The following is a 19,453-nucleotide window of genomic DNA, read 5'->3' on the forward strand; positions in this document are numbered from 1 at the left end:
GGAAAAATCTGGAGGATCTGCATTTTAAAGAAGATATCAGTTGGAAGCAAAAATCCAGACACAAATGGGTGAAGGAGGGAGACAGGAACAAAAAATTCTTCCATGCTATAGCTAATGGTAGAAGGAAGAATAATTGCATTTCTAAATTGGAGATTGATGGTATAACTTTAACCCAACAAAATGAGATTGAAGGGGCTTTTGTGAATCATTTCAAATCTATTTTCAGGAGACCCTTAAATGAGAGATTAAGGATTGAAGGTTTGGATTGGCCCAGGCTCCTTGATGAGTAGATTGATTGGTTGGAAAGAGAGTTTGAGGTGGAGGAAATAAGGGATGCCATCTTCTCTATGGATAGAGCTAAAGCCCCAGGACCCGATGGTTTTACAATGGCTTTTTATCAAGACTGCTGGGAAATTATTAAGGATGACATCCAGAATATGTTCTCAAAATTCTTTGAAAGAGGGGTGATTAACCCTGGTCTGAACTCTACTTTCATTGCATTAGTCCCAAAAAAGGAGGGTGCTTGCCACCCTAAGGAGTTCAGACCCATCAGTTTGGTTAATAGCCTATACAAAATCATTGCCAAGGTTCTCTCATGCAGAATTAGAGGTTCTCCCCACAATTATCTCCCATAACCAAGGTGCATTTGTGAAGAATAGGCAAATTGTGGATCAAATACTAATAGAAAACGAGAGTGTGGAAGATTTCAAAAGAAATGGGAAGAAAGGGTTGGTATGTAAATTGGATATAGAAAATGCTAATGACTTGGTTGATTGGTTTGTGTTGTTGGAAGTGCTTGGGTCCTTTGGTTTTGGGCAAAGGTGGTGTAAGTGGATAAAAGGGTGCATTAGGACCTGTCACTCTTCCATTTTGGTGAATGGTAGGGTAGTGGACCATTTCCCAACTACTAGGGTTATTAGGCAAGGGGACCCCTATCCCCCTTTCTTTTTACCCTGATTGCTGAAGTTTTGGGGAGGATTATAGAGAGGGAAGATTCTAGGGGTCTGGTAAGTGGTTGGAAAGTTGGGAGGGATGGAGTTCAGATCACTCATTTACAGTTTGCAGATAACACGATTCTATTTTGTGGAGGGGAGGAGATTAGGTGGGTTAGAAACTTAAAACGGGTGATTAATGTCTTTGAACATGTGACCAACCTCAAAGTCAAATTTGATAAGAGTTGTGTGATTGGTGTTAATATGAGGGCTGGAGAGGTGGAAAAAAGGGCCCAAATATTGGGATGCAAGATTGCAAAGTGGCCACTAAAATATCTGGGACTTCCCTTAGGGGATAATCCTAGTAGAAGGGACTTTTGGAATCCGGTGATTGAGAAATTCACAAAAAGGCTAGCTTCATGGAAGAAAAACTATCTATCTTTGGGTGGTAGGATAACATTGATTAAAGCAACCTTGGCGAACCTCCCGATATATTTTTTGTCTGTGTTTAAGATTCCTGAGGGAGTGTGTAGGGTGTTGGAGAAATTCATGAGAGATTTCCTATGGGAACCTAGGGAGGAGAAAAGGGATCACAGAGTTAGGTGGGATTTGGTAAATAGAGCTAAAAAGGATGGTGGTCTTGGCTTGGGTAACTTGCAGAAGAAGAATGAAGCCTTGTTAGGGAAATGGTTATGGAGACTGGCAAAGGAAGAGGATAATCTGTGGGCTAAAATAGTCCTAAGTATTCATTGGCAAGAGGCAGACAATTGGGACACGGGTGTTTCATCTAGGGTTACAAGAGCTTCCCCCTAGAAGTCTATTCATACTATTCTTCCATCCTTCCTTCCTTTTAATCAGGTATGACCTTTGCTCTGGTAATTCTGTAAGATTTTGGGAACACATCTGGGTGGCTAACTCACCTTTGAAAAAGCAGTTTCCTTCTTTGTTTTCTCTCTCAAGGTTTAAAAATGAGCCTGTTGCTACTTTCCTAACCTATTCTACTTCTGGCCATGTTCAGAACTTGGGCTTCTGGAGGCCTCTTAGAGACATTGAATTGGATTCCATATCTAATTTGATTAAGATTTTGGAGGAGGTAGTTGTTGATCCCTCTAGATTGGACAATAGGATTTGGGCTCCTACTCCTTCGGGTATTTTTTCATGCTCTTCTTTCTTCAAGGAATTAACCCATTCCCTTTCGGCCCTTGATCCTCCTTTCCCAGCTCTGGAAGTTTGGGGTAGACCAATTCCTCCTAGAGTAGGTGCTTTATGCTGGGAAGCTATCCTAGGAAAGTGTAACACTTGTGACTTACTTCAAAAGAAAAGGCCAAGATGGTGTTTATCCCCGCACCGGTGTATCTTATGTAAGAGGAATGGTGAGAGCTGTTATCACTTATTTGTTTCCCGTCCTTTTGTTTCAGAAATCTGGTGTTGGTTTTTCTCTCTTTTTGGTTGCAGGTGGCCCACTCCCCCAAGTGTACTAAGCTTGTTTAACTCTGTTCCAGTGAGGGGTTTAAAAAAGAGAGGTAAGATCTTGTGGATATGTGTAAGAGCAGCTGTATGTTGGTCAGTGTGGGAGGAAAGAAATCAACAAACTTTCCAGGAAAAAGAAAGGAACAAAGAAGCCATCATTGATTTAATCTACATTAGGGTGGTTCATTAGGTCAAATCTGGAGCTTTTTGAAGGTTTCTCAACAGGAGATATCATTAGAAATTGGAAAGAAGTTGCCTGGTCTGCTCAGTTGTTTAATGCTCCTGTTCCAACTTGGTCTCCTCCAACTATGGGGTTCACTAAATTGAATTTTGATGGCAGCAGCGAAGGGAACCCAGGCCCTTCAGGTATTGGAGGAGTGTTCAGGGATGAAGAAGGTCGAATTATGGCTATGTTTTCAGGGCCTATAGGTTGGGGGGATTCTCTGAGAGCTGAAATTTCAGCAGTATTAGAAGGAGTTAAAAGAGCCAAACAGCTGAATATTAGGAAGCTGCTGGTGGAGGGTGATTCTAAACTGGCTATTAACTGGCTGCAGAAGGAAGAGGGTAGTTTATGGAAGTTCTCAAATGAAAAAAAAGAAAATTTACCAGCTCACTCAAGACATGCAAATTCAGTTTCAGTGGTCCAAGAGGAGCGCCAATTCTTTTGCAGATTATCTAGATAAACAAGGGGTGGGAAGAACTAGTTTCTTTTGGGCTGTATTGTAATGTGATGTTTTTAGGGTGGGATAAGAGATTTTACCCCCCTTCTTGTATCTTTTCCATATCCCTTTAATTAATAAAAGTTTCTGTTATTGATCAAAAAAAAACGTGGAGTATCTTGCTTGTCACAAGTTGAAAGCACTCAAGCACGATGACTCGCTCCATGAGTATGTCAAAGAGTTTTCAGCTCTTACACTGAAGGTCACCGACATGTCAGACAGACTTATTGTTCAACTTCATGGACGGGCTAAAGCCTTGGACCAAGTTAGAGCTCCAGCAACGAAATGTTCAAGTCCTCACCTCAGCCATGGCCATGGCCAAACAACTTGGTGAAATGAGACTGTCAAATGATGAAGGAGGCAAGCCACCTAGCCCACCTTCCATATTCATCTTATCTATGTGATTCTTTTAACTCCAGAAAATTGTGTGAAACCAAAAGAACTTTTATTTTTGTTGTTTAATAGTAAATAACATGATTTATGATGCTTTGATAAACATATCATAAAGGATTTTTTCGTGAGTTCTTGCAAACTTGTCATTACTCAGTTTTAGTCAATAGAATTGCAAAGGATTTTTTTTTCCTACAATCAAGGGAATTAAGCAAGGGAACCCACTTTCAATCCTTCTCTTTACCCTTATAGCGGATGCACTTAGTAGGTTAATTATCTAAAGATGATAGCTCACAACTCATAAGAGGGTGGGGAGGGAGAGAGTGGTAGTCATGCACCTCTAGTTTGTTGATGACATCATAATCTTTTGTGGGGATGTGGATATTCTTCAAATGAGAAATCTGAGGGAGGTGGTAGAACTCTTTGAGAAGATGTCCAACCTTAAAATAAGATAAACGCTAAAAGCTGCATGGCCAAAATAAATGTGTACGAGGGTGATTTAGATACCCTAGGTTGTTCTATCATCCAAATGGTCTATGAGTTACTTCGGTCTTCCTTTAGGAGGAGTAGGACTAGGTATGGTCCTAACCTTTGGCATTTTTTTGACACAAAGTATCTACATTGAGACTCGAACCTGCATTCTGACACTTGCCAGCCCAAGATTTTACAACTACACCAAGTAATAGCCCCTATACTAAGAGATAAAAATGGCACCTAGAAAATGCCAGGCAATGATATTTTTTTTAAACCATGCACTAAGAAACACAGAAGGTTATAAATATTATCACCAAATCATTGTCCCAGAGTGGAGTTATATTATTATCATATGATATGACTTCTGAGGTAGTGCCCTCACCAGCATTTTCAACAATTACTTTTGGAAAAGTTTTCTAGTTAACCAATCAGTAATGGCAGTAACTGCTAAACTTGTGTCATGCAATAGCACCAACTAGACACCCTCCCTAACTCCCAAGGCAATGCAAGCGAATTTGGAGATAAGAAAGTCTACCAGAATTAAGTAACAATATGACCAGGAAACATTGCAAAGTCATCGTTCTTTGGTTTTTCTTATCACCCAATCCAACTAAATCTTGCCCCAACTATATGATCAGCCACATGAATCCTAATTGCTCAACACAACCTACAAGAATATTTTCCCTCCTTTCTCTTTCTGAAAATTTTAAAAAAGAAAAAGAATCAATTATATACCTTATCATTTTCTCAACCTGCTTTGCAACACTATACTCCAAATCTGCTTCTTTTTGTTTTGTCCGTCCAGATTTTGCCATTTTCTTTGATTCTAATATCCGTGGTAGAACATATAATTGATAATCTTCATGCAAAAGTATATACTGCATTTCAAGGTTACATAATGATCAACTGACATAATTAGGAAAAAAGAGAAAAACAGAAAATTGAAGAAAAGTTCATAAGGATTATTGGGAGGATGATTGGATGGGGGTGGGGAGGCTTTGGGAGGTGTGCCCAAGGTTGTATAATCTAAGTGAAAAGAATACAACAATTTTTTAATGCTTTCAAGTTAGACAGGGAGTGGTGGTGCAGTGCCCTAAATTTAGAAGGGTTTGACTTTTCTCCTTATTTGGGTGCAGGTGGGAAACGCCATCAGAAATAAACTTGTTGTTCAACCCATCTACTTTCTCTTGGCCCCAAAAAAGAGGAAAAAGTATGTGGAGGTGTGCAAGAGCAGCTTTGATTTGGACAGTTTGGGAAGAAAGGAATAATAGAATATTCCACAAGAAAGAAAGGAACAACCAGGCTTGAAGGATTGCATCACGAATAGAGCAATACACTGGTTAAAGTGTATGGAACTGTTTCAACCTTTCTCCTTTAATGATTTATGGAGGAATTGGACAGCAGTAGCAAGCTGCTGGGAGTTGGGAATTCTGTTAGAGCAGAATTGTTAGCTGTCATACAAGGAGTTCTTCTTGCAAAAGATTTGGGAGTGGAGCAATTGCTGATTGAAGGGGATTCTAAGATAGTAGTGGGGTGGCTAAATAGTTCAGAGGAGGTCATTTGGATCTACAAGAACAAGCTCAAGAGATTTAAATGGCTGACAAGAAATATAAATGTTATAGTACAGTGGGTGGGGAGATAAGTGAATGCCCTTGCGGATACTTTGGCAAAACAAGGGACAGTTAGGGATACATGGTTTTGGGCTAAATTGTAATCTTACAGTAGCAAGCATGTGTTCTTTGTTTTAGTTTTTTTGGTTCATTTTTGTGGATTCCATGTCTTGGAGAGGCGGCAACTCGCACCTCCCCAAGGGTCTGTAATCTCCTCTTGATTCTAAGGAAATGTGTTTTATTATTTATCAAAATAAATTAGAAGACCCTTGTTGGATTGGTAGTTCAACTGTTCAAGAAATACAAGATGGTGGAAGGAGTGTAAGAATGGGAGATTTTAGGTGAAGTCATTTTGTAAAGATTTGGCTAGGAATCAGGTTTAAAGGATTGCTGTCACGGGTGTTTGGGGAAACCCTATTCCTCCAAGGGTGGAAGCTTTTGCTTGGTTGGTATCCATGAATAGATTCTGATGCAAGACAATTTAAGAAGGAAAGATTTTCAAATGGTTAGTGGTGCATGTTTTTTTTTTATTGAAGGCCAGTAGGTGCATGTTTTGTGAATCAGTGGGGATTTTTTTATCAATAACAGAAGCAAATTCATTAATAAAGAACAATTAAGTATTCAGAGATGTAACCCGGGCCCTTCAGGTATAGGAGTATTCAGAGATGAAAATGGAAGAATTGTGGCTATGTTTTTAGGACCAATAGGAGTGGGGGACTCATTGAGAGTGGAGGTGATGGCCTTGCTTCAAGGTGTAAGATATGCCAAACAATTGGGGTTACACCAAATTGAGATAGAGGGAGACTCTAAATTGTTGATTGAGTGGCTGCGATCTAGAAAGTTGGGAGCCTGGATTTATAGAAAGCCCATAAGGGAAATCCTCAACACAACAAGGGAGATTGGTGCATGCTTCAAATGGACAAGGAGATCAGCTAAAGGTTTAGCTGACACGTTGGCTAAACAAGGGACTGTGAGGGAGAGAATGTTCCGAGCAGTTATGTAAGAAAGATTACTGAGGCTCAACACCTGTTTAGGGGTTGACAGCTGTACTTAACTCTGGAAAGTTATTCTTAAATTGTATTAATGAAGTTACCATTTCCAATAAAAAAAAGTATGCTCATAACACCGATAATTTCACACTCATGCAGCCCTCTTTTGAACCCCAAATCCCAGTCAAAACCAATTCTTGAATTAGATGGGACCATGAAATAGGAAAGAGACTCCTCCCTACGGCTGGAGATGGCATAAAGAGAAGAGAATTGTGCCTTTAATGATAAGTTGTCCACCCAAACATGATCCTAAATTTCGACAAGAGTTCCAGAACCAGAGTTATATCTGATGTATGGTAAGATTAAAGGTAGGATATCATGAATGGACTTCCAAGGAGAAGCACTTGAAGCCCTAGCCAAGACGCTAGTATCCCATCCATCAGCTACAAGCCTATGAATGCTAACGATCACCTTTTGCCCACAACTTATTTCTATCAATTGTTTCTACACACTACTTCCCAATTTACTCTAGGATCCTTCTTCTCTTCCCTTGTCTCCCATAAAAAGTCCCTCATCAACTCCTCTAGTTTTCTACTTAGCCCATCTGGAATCCTAAAGATTGACAAAAATAAATAGGCAAGTTGGCTAGTGTAAATTTAATTAGGGTGATCCTTCCTCGTAGGGACAAATAACTACTCTTCCACGACGCCATTTGGACCTTGCCTACCTCCTTATTTTTCTTAAATACACTTCCAAGCCATTTGGATCTTGTATTTTACAATCCAATTTTTTCCACAAACTTAGCAACTGTATCACTCGACCAAGACCCATCTTCTCTTACCTCAAAATCTCCCCCAGATTTTGTAACAGATCTATCAGATTCATTCCAAAAATCTCCCTCTTCAAAATAGCTGCCCTTCTCCAATTCCTTTCTCTTAAAATCCTCAAAAAAAGTCTCAATCATCTCCCATATTCTTCTTCCCCTATCTTCCTCTTCTAATTCTCTCTCAACATATAAACCACCTTCTTCTTCCCTACTTTCAGCTTGTGGCTTAGAGGCTACCTTGGAACCTGGAACAACAATTATAGGCACGGAGCAGGACATATTTAAAACTGTATTGACAAGATTACCTAGTTCCTGGTGAGGGGAAGACACAATCACACTAAACGGATTTTTTATCTTTTCCTATTCAGGAATTTGGGGCTCACCAATCACCCTATTTGGAGTTTCTACTAGGAAATCTTTCGTCAGTGATTTAATTCTTTGTTTACTACCACTACTCGCCTATCCCTCCCTCGACCCTTTGTTCTATCTCTAGTGATCCTCAACTAATCCCTTACAAACACCCTACCTAAAACAAAGAATTTGGTTCTAGTACCCTTTTGATTAGGCTTCAGATTCCTATCTCGATATCTTCTTACTACTCCATTATGTTGGCACCCCTGTTTTCCGCCGCTAGAACCAAAGATGAGATCACCTTAAAGTTGTCTTCAATTGTGAATAGGATATCTATGCTTACCAAATCTTCAACTTTCTCTAGCAAATCTTTCCCATCCCTTCACTGCCACCAAATGAATCAACTTCTGGTTCTAAGTCATCATCTTCATCCTCCATCATCAGCATCCTCCAACCTACACCTTGAACACCTAGGGTTGGGCAATCATTCACCGACTAGACAGAACTCACTTCCAATGCTTCTGGTCTAGGATCCATTGCATACCAATCTTTGAGACGCTACTCAGTTTTGACTTGTCATTAGTGTCAAGTTGAAATGACAATAGACCAATATTATGGTCCTCAGTCGAGTTCCGCTTAACCATCTTCATGTGATTACAAGCAATCGACATTTGCTCTAAATTGGATGGATTTTTGTTTACGACAGACTGGGAGGAACATTAAGGAGCAGTAACCTCTAGGCCTTGCTAGGGTAACCTCAAACCATTGGCCTATCACTTTCGCTAAGGAGGAGTTGGGTAGTAGAGGACCAGCCCCTTTCAGGTTTGAGAATATGTGGTTGTGTCACCTTGGGTTTGTTGAGATGGTTAAGAATTGGTGGAATGAGAGTAATCGAAGGGCTAACTGGGAGGGTATGAAATTTCATTGGAAGTTGAAGGATTTAAAAGGAAAGATTAAAGAATGGAATATCCATCAGTTTAGCGGGATTGAAGGGAGAAAATAGGAGGTAATTAGTCAAATTGAGGAGTTGATGCTAAGGAAGGTGGAGGAACCTTTGAGGAGAGGGACAAGCAGGATAAGTAGGCCCTTAGGAAGCATATAGACTTATAATATAGAGAAGAAATCAGCTAGAGGCAAAAGTCTAGGCACAGATGGGTGAAAGAGGGGGATAGGAATAATAAATTCTTTCACACTATGGCTAATGATAGAAGGAAAAACATTGCCTCTAAATTGGTGATTGATAGTGTGATACTCACTTAACAGGTAGAGATTGCAGGGGCTTTTATGGAACACTTTAACTATATTTACAGATACCCATAAATGAGAGAATTTAGATAGAAGGTTTGCACTGACCCAGATTATCTAAGGACCTTAAGATTTGGCTTGCAAGGAAGTTTGAGGTGGAGAGGAAATAAGGGAAGCAATATTCTCAATGGATAGATCCAATGCGCCAAGACCAAATGGGTTTACAATTGAATTTTATCAGAATTGTTGGGATATATTGAAGCAGGACATCCAAAAAGTGTTCAATGAATTCTTTGGAGGGTGGTGATAAATACGGGGATGAACTCAACTTTTATTGCTTTGATTTTAGAGAAAAGTGGAGAAAATCATCCAAGAGAGTTCAGACCTATCAATTTGGTGAATAGTCTATACAAAATTATTGCTAAGGTCCTATCTAGGAGAATTAGAGTAGCGCTTCCAACTTTAATTTCATAGAATCAAGGTGCATTTATGGGAAACAGACAGATTATTGATCAAATATTAATTGCAAATGAGAGTGTGGAGGATTTAAATAGAGCTAGGAAGAAGGGTGTTGTATGTAAACTGGACTTGGAGAAAGCTTATGATATGGTGGATTTGTCTTTTTTAATACAAGTGATGGAATGTTTTGGCTTTGGGGAGAAATGATGTAAATCGATTCTGAGGTGTATTGAGGCATGCCATTATACAACTCTGATGAATGGAGCAGTAGTAGATCACTTTGAAGTAGTCAGAAGGATTAGGCAAGGGGACCCCCTTTCTCCTTTCCTTTTCACTCTAATTGTAGAAGTGTTGGGTAGGCTAATAGAGAAGGCAGATTTTAGAAACTTGGCGAGGATTTGGAGGGTTGGAAGGGAATAGGGCACCAGTCACTCATCTATAGTTTGGAGATGATACACTTCTTTTTGTGAAGGTGATGATGTTAGGTGGGTTAGAAACTTGAAGTGGTTCAAGTATTTGATAAAATGTCAAATCTGAAGGTTAGTTTTGACAAGAGTTGTATAGTGGGAATTAATATGGATGAGGAGGAGATGACAAAAAGGACTCAAATTATGGGATGTGTGGTGTCGCAATGCCTCCAAATTATTTGGGGATGCCTCTAGGGGAAAATCCAAGAAATAACAATAGTTGATAGGTTCACTAAAAAGTTAGTCTCTGGGAAGAAAAATTATTTATCCTTGGGTGGAAGAATCACATTAATAAAGTCCACACTATCCAACCTACCAGTATATTTCTTATCTGTCTTTAGGATCCCAGAGAGAGTGAGTAGAACTTTGGAAAAACTTATGAGTGGTTTTTGTGGGAACCAAGGGTGGAGAGAAGAGATCATATAGTTAGGAATAGTCTCTAACAATAGAGTTGAGGAAGGATTGGGCATCGAAAATATTCAAAAGATAAATGAGGTTTTGTTGGAGAAATGGTTATGGAGACTAGCAGGGGATAGGGATAAGTTGCGGGCTAAGGTGATCTTGAGTATTCATGAACAAGCGAATGATTGCTAGGATGTTGGGATTTTGGCAAGGGCTACAAGAGCTTCACCATGGAGATCCATTCACGCCATTCTTCCTTCCTTTTTGTCATTTATCAGGTATGATATTTGCTCTGGGAACCTGGTGAAGTTTTGGGAACATCTTTGGGTGGGAGAATTGCCTTTGAAAGAACAATTTCCTTTCTGGCCCCTTTTGAGTCATACTTTGGGTTTGATTGGGATTCAGGTCTTAGAAGAGGCCTTAGGGATTCAGAAGTTGGTAATGTAATGGACTGGCTCTAGATTCTAAATGGGGTGGTGTTGGATCCCTCAAAGGGGGATAGTAGAGTTTGGACCTTGACTTCCTCCAGTGAATTCTCGTGTACTTCCTTTTTCAAAACCTTGGTGCAATCCTCTAACAGTAATGTCCAAACCTTTCCAATAGTGGAAGTGTGGGGTAAATCAATCCTTCCCAAGATTAGATCATTTTGTTGGAAAGCTTTCTTGGAAAGATGCAACACTTGTGAATTACTCCGAAGAAAAAGGCCTAATTGGTGCTTATCCCCTAACCAATGCATCCTATGCAAGGCTAATGGAGAGAAGTTGCTACCACTTATTAATCTCCTACCTTTTGTTTCTGATATTTGGGATTGGTTTCTTTCTTCGTTTGGTTGCAAATGGACCCCTCCGCCAAATATATAAGGCTTTTTCGCTACTTCTTTCATTAGGTAGTCAAAAAAAAGGGATGGGCAATATGGGAAGAAAGGAATGCAAGGAATTTTTTCTAAAAAGTAAAGGAATTAAGAAGCCATCATTGAAGCAACTCTTAGATCTGTGCAATAGGAAAAGTCTTTGGAGCTGTTTGTTGATGTCACTACGGATATGCTGATTAACAATGGGAAGGAAGTGGCTAATTCAGAACCAGTCCAATCAACTGCTAGTTCTATTTGGTCCACACCAGCTTCTGGGTTTATTAAGTTAAACTTTGATGGAAGCAGTGAAGGTAATTTGGGGCCTTCAGGAATAGGTGGATCATTCAGGGATAAGGATGGGAAAGTAATTTCAATGTATTATGGTCCCATGGGGATAGGTGACTCTCTTAGAGCTGAGACTGTGGCATTAATGGAAGGCTTAAGGAAGACAAAGGAGCTGAATATTCAAAGGTAAGTAATAAGTTATTGAAGGAGATTCGAAGTTGGTTATAGGCTGGTTGCAGAAGAAACACAGCGGGCTTTGGAAGTTTGCTAACGAGGGAAGGGAGTTCAAATGGTTAACCAGGGGTTTAGAAATTCAGATTCAACAGGTGAAAAGAAGTATAAAATGCATTTGTGGATACTCTAGCAAAACAAGGGGTGAGAAGACTCTCCCCAAGAAGAGCAAGAACATTAGTTACAATACAGGTGAAAAGAAGTATAGATGCATTTGTGGATACTCTAGCAAAACAAGGGGTGAGAAGGAATCAAATGTTCTGGGCTGTATTGTAATTTATGTTCTTGCTCTTCTTGGGGAGAGTTAAGATATTTTATCTCTCCCCACTATGTCCTTTGTAATTTCTACTTATTTATTTATTGAAAGTTCTGTTATTGATTAAGAAAAACAATCTTCATGTGATTACCACCCAAGTCACGTGAGCCCACCTTCTAGCCAGCTCATTGGGAATCTTGAGCAAGTTGCTAAAAAAAAGGCCAGGCTCCTCCCAACTGGTTTGGAGGAAGCTCCCACTTTACCCGAGCCCTTAACCCCCCCCCCCCCCCTCAATTGAATACAACCCTTTATCGAGTCTGATATGGCCCCCATCTTTATGATTTCAACATGAGGGATTTCCCACCCTTTTCCTGCTGAATTCAAATTTATTTAAATTATTTTCCTTTCCCAAGTAAACCTTGAACTTATTCCCTCCTCCCAACTGTTTGCCTTCTACAAATGTATCTCCTGTCAGGGATTTCTCACCAACCACTCTTTTACCTCCATGTAGGCTCCCCGCTTGCCAACTCAACATCATCTTCAGCCTCTCGCCTCAATCTCCAAAACGACGCTTCAGGTTCCATCCTATCCACACCTTGTACCAAGACACATCAAAAGAGGCTTCAATCTAGCGAGGAACATGGTCTGGCTTCACACCTTCTACCTTAATCTTCACCACTCGAAGATTATCAGTCTCAGTTTCTAGCAGAACACCACCCAACGACTTTGCTATCTTCTCGAAACAGGATGCCTTTCAAAGTTGAATGGAAGACCAGACAGATTAATTTCAAAAGCTCCAACATCCAAGTCCTGGCTATTACAAGAAGGGACTAATTTTCGATCAACACTAGCCTCAAACCAGCCTATACAGTGTAAAAACCAATCGCCCCTATCCCCGATGTCCAGTAAGGCTCTTCTTTCATCATGGGAAGATAGAGACTCCAGAAAGATCTTCAAGTTTAGATTTGGTATCTTCCAATATACTCTCCCAATCTATCACCTTCTTTGCAGTCTTAACAATCCACCTCTCCTCCCAACCTTCTCTGTCACTGTCCAACAACAACTTTTGTAATTTAATGGAATTACTTACTGTAACGCACTGTTGATTCTTGGGTTGTGAAACATCTTTTGCTTCTCCCCTGTTCTCGCCTGTCCCGCTCAATTCCAAGGAGGGCTCCAAGTGTTTAGTTTTTTTTTCTTAATCCCCAGACTCAGGCTTTTTGGTTGCTTCCACCTCTTTTTTCAACAGAGAGCCATGTAAGTTTTGCATCATCAGCTTCCAACCTAAACCTTGTTTTCCTTCTGGGATACAAACAAGTTGTTTTTTGTTGTATCCAAAGAATTCAGTCACCACCACAAACCAACCTTTCTGGTTCCACATAATCTCTACTTGGTACCTTCTTCTTGACACCTCCAAAGAACTCTTCCACCACACTTTCTTGATGGAGAATAGTGCCCCATTGATGAAACCTTTCAACCACTGTGTAACTTCTCCAATCAAAAAAGTTGTTGCTTTTCCTTCCTCTCTGATCTTTAACATAATTTTTCCTTTGCTCTTATCCTCTTCTAGCAGCACCTTCTTGGCTTCAATCTTTTTGAAGATAAATAAAGAAAAAAAAATTATTACTAAAAGAGTTTACAGCTCATAGGTGGCAAGAGGTCACCCCCAAGAAACAGTCAGACAAAAACAGAACAGACTTACAAACAAAATACATCAGAAAACCAGAAATTAAGCATTCAAGGAGCTCCGAAAGTCTGCCCCAAAATCTTCTTTCTATAGTCCTTGAAAATCTGGCAGGATTAACACCCAACCTATGACTGAAGAACTGATTCGAGCCACCACCTCTTCCCAACTTTTTTCCTTGTTATCAAAGATTCTTTTATTTCTTTCTTTCCAAACTTCCCAGCACACTGCGAAAGGAATACAGGTCCACAAAATCTTGACCTTAGAACCACCCTGAACTCTTGGCCAACATCCAAAAGTTTCAGCCTGATCTGAAATTGACCACTGGTCCCTCTTAAACAGCTTGAAAAAATAGGACCAAATTTAGGAAATGAAGCTGCACCTGTAGAACAAATGCAATATGTTTTCTTCTCCAGATAATCAAAGGATACATCTGCTTGGGAATTGAAAGCCTCAGCTCTTAATGTTGTCCTAAGTCAGAATACACCCCTTGGCTAGCAGCCAAGCAAAGGCTTCCACTCTTGGGGGCACAGGTTTCCCCCAAACTCCCTGGACTGGATCAGCTTCCACCATGTTTCTGATCAGAATTGAGTACATTGACTTGACTATAAATTTCCCATCCTTGCAATCCTTCAACCACCTGCTATCATCAACTGATGGATTGATCTCCACCAACTGCAATTTGGACAGCAGCTCCATACCACAGAACCATTTGAGACTTCGTAACAATCCAAAATAGGTACACCCTTCCGACCCAATCTGTACAACCTTGGACAGATTTCACACCTCCCTAAACCAGACCAGTTGTCCTCCCAGAATCTAATGCTGGACCCATTCCCCGCTCTCCAAGAATAGTGAGGAACAATTAAAGAATTGAAGCTCATTGTCCCTTTCCACACACATACCCCAGAAGATTGTCTTACTTCCTTTGAATCCCACCCAAGATTCACAACCCCATAGTTCCCAGCCACAACTCTCCTCCATAAAGCCTCCCTCTCTCTACCAAACCTCCACACCCACTTTCCCAACAAGGTTTTGTTAAAGACCCCCACTCTTTGCACTCCAAGACCCCCTTCTTTTTAGGCTTGCACACTGTTGAAGCATTTTTTTAATCAAAATAATATTTAATAATTTAATAACCCAAATAAGTGGGTTGGCTAGTCTGCTAGCCAAATTATCAAAACTATAAAAAAGTATCCCGTATGGGAGTTCCCTCTCTTTAAGTGGGAGGGACAGGTGTTCTTCACTTAGGAGGAGGAGGTAGTTACAAAACTACCCCACTCCCTATTTAAGCTCCTTAAGGGGAAGCTAGAGAGGAATGGAAACACTCTTCAGGGAAAATTATCTCAAGAGATTTTTAAGAAAAGTAAAGATAAAGAGAGAAGAAAAGAGAAGTGCTCAAGGGAAGGCAGGGAAGGAAAAGAAGTTTCACTAATACAGGTAGGAAAAGGAAAATCCTCTTCATGAATACTTCCTATATATGTCTTCTGCTATGTATCCTTCTTTCTCTCTCTTTTATTTTCACTTTTGAGAATGGAAATAGAGGGAAATAAACCACCTACAACCAAGTGCCTCTACTTGGTTGAAAGAGTCTCTTGGGGCAGGTTTTTGGTTTATTTTAGAGCTGGAAAATGTTCAGTGGTGACTAAAATTGTTGTAATTTTCTGTTTTATTATACTTTTTTCTTTTGTGTGATTACTCATCAATCTTCCTGATTGTAATCTTTTTTATCAGTAACAAAAAATTTTCATTGCTTAAAATAACCACAAGATTAAGAGCCTTGCACTCTACCGGCTGAGCTAGACAGGCTTTTTTATTTGAATGAAATTTTCTTTTATATTTATTACCAAAAAGGATTCCTTAAGAACTCACCATCCACTTTCTGTTTCTCTCTTATTTTCTACCAAACTAAACGCAATGTAATAAAAGAAAGAAATTTACCTCATCCCTGAATAATGTTAGAATTAAATTTTCTTTCAGTACAACCTGGAAAAAGAAAAAGTATCAAAAATAACAGATGTAAGTAATAGAATAGAACATCATGTAAAGTGGCAATAACCATTAACCACAAAATACCAAATTAAATAACAAGCTCCAACTGTGACTTAACAAAGGAAACAGGTGAAATACAATAAACTATGCCAAACCTGCCCAACAAATATAGTCACCCTATTTCTACCAGTATCTCAACCTTCTGTCTTGGTAACAAAAAAGGTGAAGATAGAAGAACAACACCCCATGAATAGAAGAATTTACATGGAAAGTATATAAAAGATCCATACGTAAAAGGATAAAGCAGGATTGGTAATTCAATTATTTTTTCATTCTATATAACACTACCAAACTTGATATCTATGTGCTCTTTGAGCCCCAAAAGCAGTATTGTCTATTTTTTTTTCAATCAACAGTAAAAGGAGTATTTTGGGGGATTAGATAAATAGTTGGGATAAGACTTAGTTAGTGACAATGATGATGATGATTAAGAGAGGAGAGAAGTACAGCATGCCCAGGTGCAATGCAAAGAAAAAAAAAGGAGAAAGGGTAAGGAAAGATAACAAAAATAAGACTTTTCTTTTATGATAACAAAAAGAAGATGGACAAAAAAGAGATCTACCACATGTTTTTCTGTTGGGAATGGTTTTCTCTTTGTTTGGGTGCAGATGGAACCCCTCGCCAAATGTTCAAGGCTTGTTTACTTCTTCCTTTGTTCACTTGAGAAAGAGAAGGGGAAGAACCCTTTGGAGGTGTACAAGAGTGGAAATATGCTGGACAATATGGGAAGAAAGGAATCAAAGAATTTTTCTGACAAGGAGCAGAGAAGCAATCATAGAAGCCATCACTGTCAGAGTTATCCATTGGGTTAAATCCTTGAGAAGCTTTGATGACATTCCCACAAATGACTTGCTTAGAAAGTAGGAGGTGGCTAATTCTTCTCTTACAAGAGCTGTTATTAGGCCGGTTTGGGTCCCACCTCCTAGTGGGTTTTTTAAACTGAATTTCAATGGTAGTAGTGAGGGGAATCCAGGCCCTTCAGGTATTGGAGGTGTTTTTTGGAATGAGAGAGACTAGGGAGGAGTTATTGCCCTTTACTCGGGACCAATAGGTGTGGGAGACTCCCTGAGGGCAGAAGTTCTGGCTGTGATGGAAGGGATCCAAAAAGCCAAGGAGCTGAATAGAAGAAAGTTGATCATAGAAGGAGATTCAAAGCTGGTAGTTAGCAAAGACGAGACTGGCTGGTAGAAATTTGTTAATGAGGAGGAACTTTTAAGTTTTTAACTCAGGATATAGAGATCAACTCTTCTGGGCTGTTCTGTAGTTGCTGTACCCTATTGTCATCTTAGAGAGAGTTAAGAGAGTTTATCTCTCTCCAGGGTGTTCTCTTGTATCTTCTTCATTAATTAATTAAGTTTCTGGTTATTGATCAAAAATAAAAAAGAGATCTGCCACTAATATTCAAACTTTGAACTTCTGTCTTTGCCCCTTCAATATAAAGAAATAATGTGAGGCATTAAAAAGAGAAGAATAACCAACATCACACTGAGAATACCATAGCAATGTCAATGCTGGTAACACGAAGTAGCTCATCAGGACAAACAAGATAGCCAAGAAGAACCCATTCCCGGTAAGAAGTGACATTTGCTAAATCTTGAGCCCTCTGCAAGGAAAAACATAAAGTGATAATGCAAATAATCAAGAACGGAACATACATTCTCGTTTAGAAAGCTTAAGAGTTCATGAATGTGCATGGATAATCTAGCATATACGATGACATTTAACAATTTCTAAGTTACCCAAGAATATCATGCATACCATTGGGTGAGCTGAATTTGTAAGTATGTCTGGATACCGAGGATGAAATGGACTTAGAAACCCCTCATTTCTCAACTTCCTGGTATCAGTAGACAGAAAAATAATAGGTCCAACAGCCTCCAAAACCTGAAAACAAAGAGTCACTCAGCCACAATAAAGCATTTCACTGAAAGGTTGTTAAGATTCTATGAGGAACATTAATGAAATTAACAGTGTATATTAAATTCATTTGTTCAGCCAAAGATTGACAAGAATATAGAATTCAAATACTTGATGTAATAGAAACTATGGTTATTAATACATGTATATAGTCAAAGTAAACTACAGATTGTAGGATACAATCAACTATTAGCGATTATATTGTGCATCTTACTTTCCAAACCCTTTCTTTCTCGGTAACAAAAAATAATAATGAAGAAGCAAAAGACTGGGTGCTATCTTATCACCCTGGCTGTTGCTTGTATTCAGATCCTTTTTGTTTTCTTTTTAATAAAATTTTCCTTTTTACTCTTCAAAAAACGATGAGGATGAGGATGAGGATGATGAAAGTGAAGAAAGAGTTAAGATGAAGAAGGGGAAGGCACTATGACCTGATGGTATTACAATAGAGGTTTGAAAAGCTACGGGAAAGGAAGACTTATTATGGCTAACCTTAACTGAAAAATCTAATAAGATAATGAAAACAAAAAGGATGTGAAATGAATGGAGAAAGAATACTATGGTGTCTCTATTTAAAAAACGGCAACATACAAACTTGCAATAATTATCATGGGACTAACTCATGAACCACAATTACAAAACTTTGGGAGAGAGTTATTAAACAAAGATTACAACATGAAACAAGTATATCAAGAAAAAATAATTTGGCTTTATTCCAAGTTCCAAGGAGATCAACCACAGAAGTTATCATTCTGTTTAGACTATTGATCAAAATGTTGAGAGAAGAAGAGACATCTTCATGTGGTATTAATTGATCCAAAGAAACTATATGACAGAGTCCAACTGTTTGGTTGGGCGGAATCGGAATATCATTCCCATTCCTGGTGGAATGGCATTCCCCCATTTGAGGGAATGGCCATTCCCTCCCCCTCCCTTGGGAATGAAATCTCATTCCTGATGATTCCAATTCCCACTCTCATTCCTATCTGAACCAAACAGACTATGGGAATAGACCATTCCAATTCCAATTCCAATTCCGATTCTGACTTCAGACCAAATGGACCCTAAGACTTTGTTTGGAAGTTATCAACCAAATTTTTAACACCTATGAAAGGCTCCAAACAAAGTGGAAACATAGATCTCTCTCTCCTCATGTGTGTGTATCCTCTGATTGAAGCATGGAGAAAACACCAACCATCTTTTCTTACAGTGTTCCTATATGCCTCTAGACTGTGGCATCTATTCTCATCATTGTTTGAAAGAACTTAGGTGACTCCCAATGAAGTGGTAGACTTATCCAAAGTATATTTGATAGGTTTTTGTATCCAGAGGCAAAATATCTTGTGGCAGTGTGTGCATGGGACTATGTTATGGGGACTGTGGTGTGAAAGAAATGTGAGGATTTTTGAAAAGAGATACAAGCAGGTGGAGGAAGTGTGTGAACTCACAACAGTAAGGGCTACTGATTGGGTTGTGATTTCTGAGGAGTTCAGAGGTATCTCCCTTAATTATTTGCTAAGGGGATCTGCCCCGAATGGGGCAGAGATGGGATGTATTTGAATATGTTTGAATATATTTGGATCTATTTTGATAGGATTTTAAATTGTAACTATTTATTCAAAAAAATGGAATGGAATAGAAATTTAAAAAACAAAATGAATTTGATATCATAAGAGAAAATGGCAGGGAGTGGGGATCCCCGTGGGGATGGGGAGTTCCTCCCCGTCCCCACCCTGCCCCATTGCCATTCCTAGTCAGCCCAAGCTTTTACCACTGTACCAAGCAATGGCCCCCTATGGTACAACAATTTAAGTAGAATAAAAAAGTGCAGGTATATTCTTTCT

General features: G+C 39.3%; 1 protein-coding gene across 3 annotated transcripts in view; it reads right to left on the reverse strand.

The window, feature by feature from the left end:
- GRL (transcription activator) overlaps positions 1-19,453 on the reverse strand; it is a 112,410-nt gene that overhangs the window by 84,257 nt on the left and 8,700 nt on the right. For all 3 annotated transcript variants that reach the window (XM_010262303.3, XM_010262304.3, XM_010262305.3), the window contains exons 8-11: positions 17,451-17,576; positions 17,188-17,295; positions 15,582-15,626; positions 4,721-4,863 (exon numbers count right to left, since the gene is read on the reverse strand). In XM_010262303.3, coding sequence (XP_010260605.1) covers positions 4,721-4,863; positions 15,582-15,626; positions 17,188-17,295; positions 17,451-17,576 — 422 coding nt within the window. The remainder of the gene's footprint in view (positions 1-4,720; positions 4,864-15,581; positions 15,627-17,187; positions 17,296-17,450; positions 17,577-19,453) is intronic.

Source organism: Nelumbo nucifera, chromosome 7 (genome assembly GCF_055504915.1).
Source record: "Nelumbo nucifera cultivar China Antique chromosome 7, China Antique-T2T, whole genome shotgun sequence".
NCBI classification, from domain to species: domain Eukaryota; kingdom Viridiplantae; phylum Streptophyta; class Magnoliopsida; order Proteales; family Nelumbonaceae; genus Nelumbo; species Nelumbo nucifera.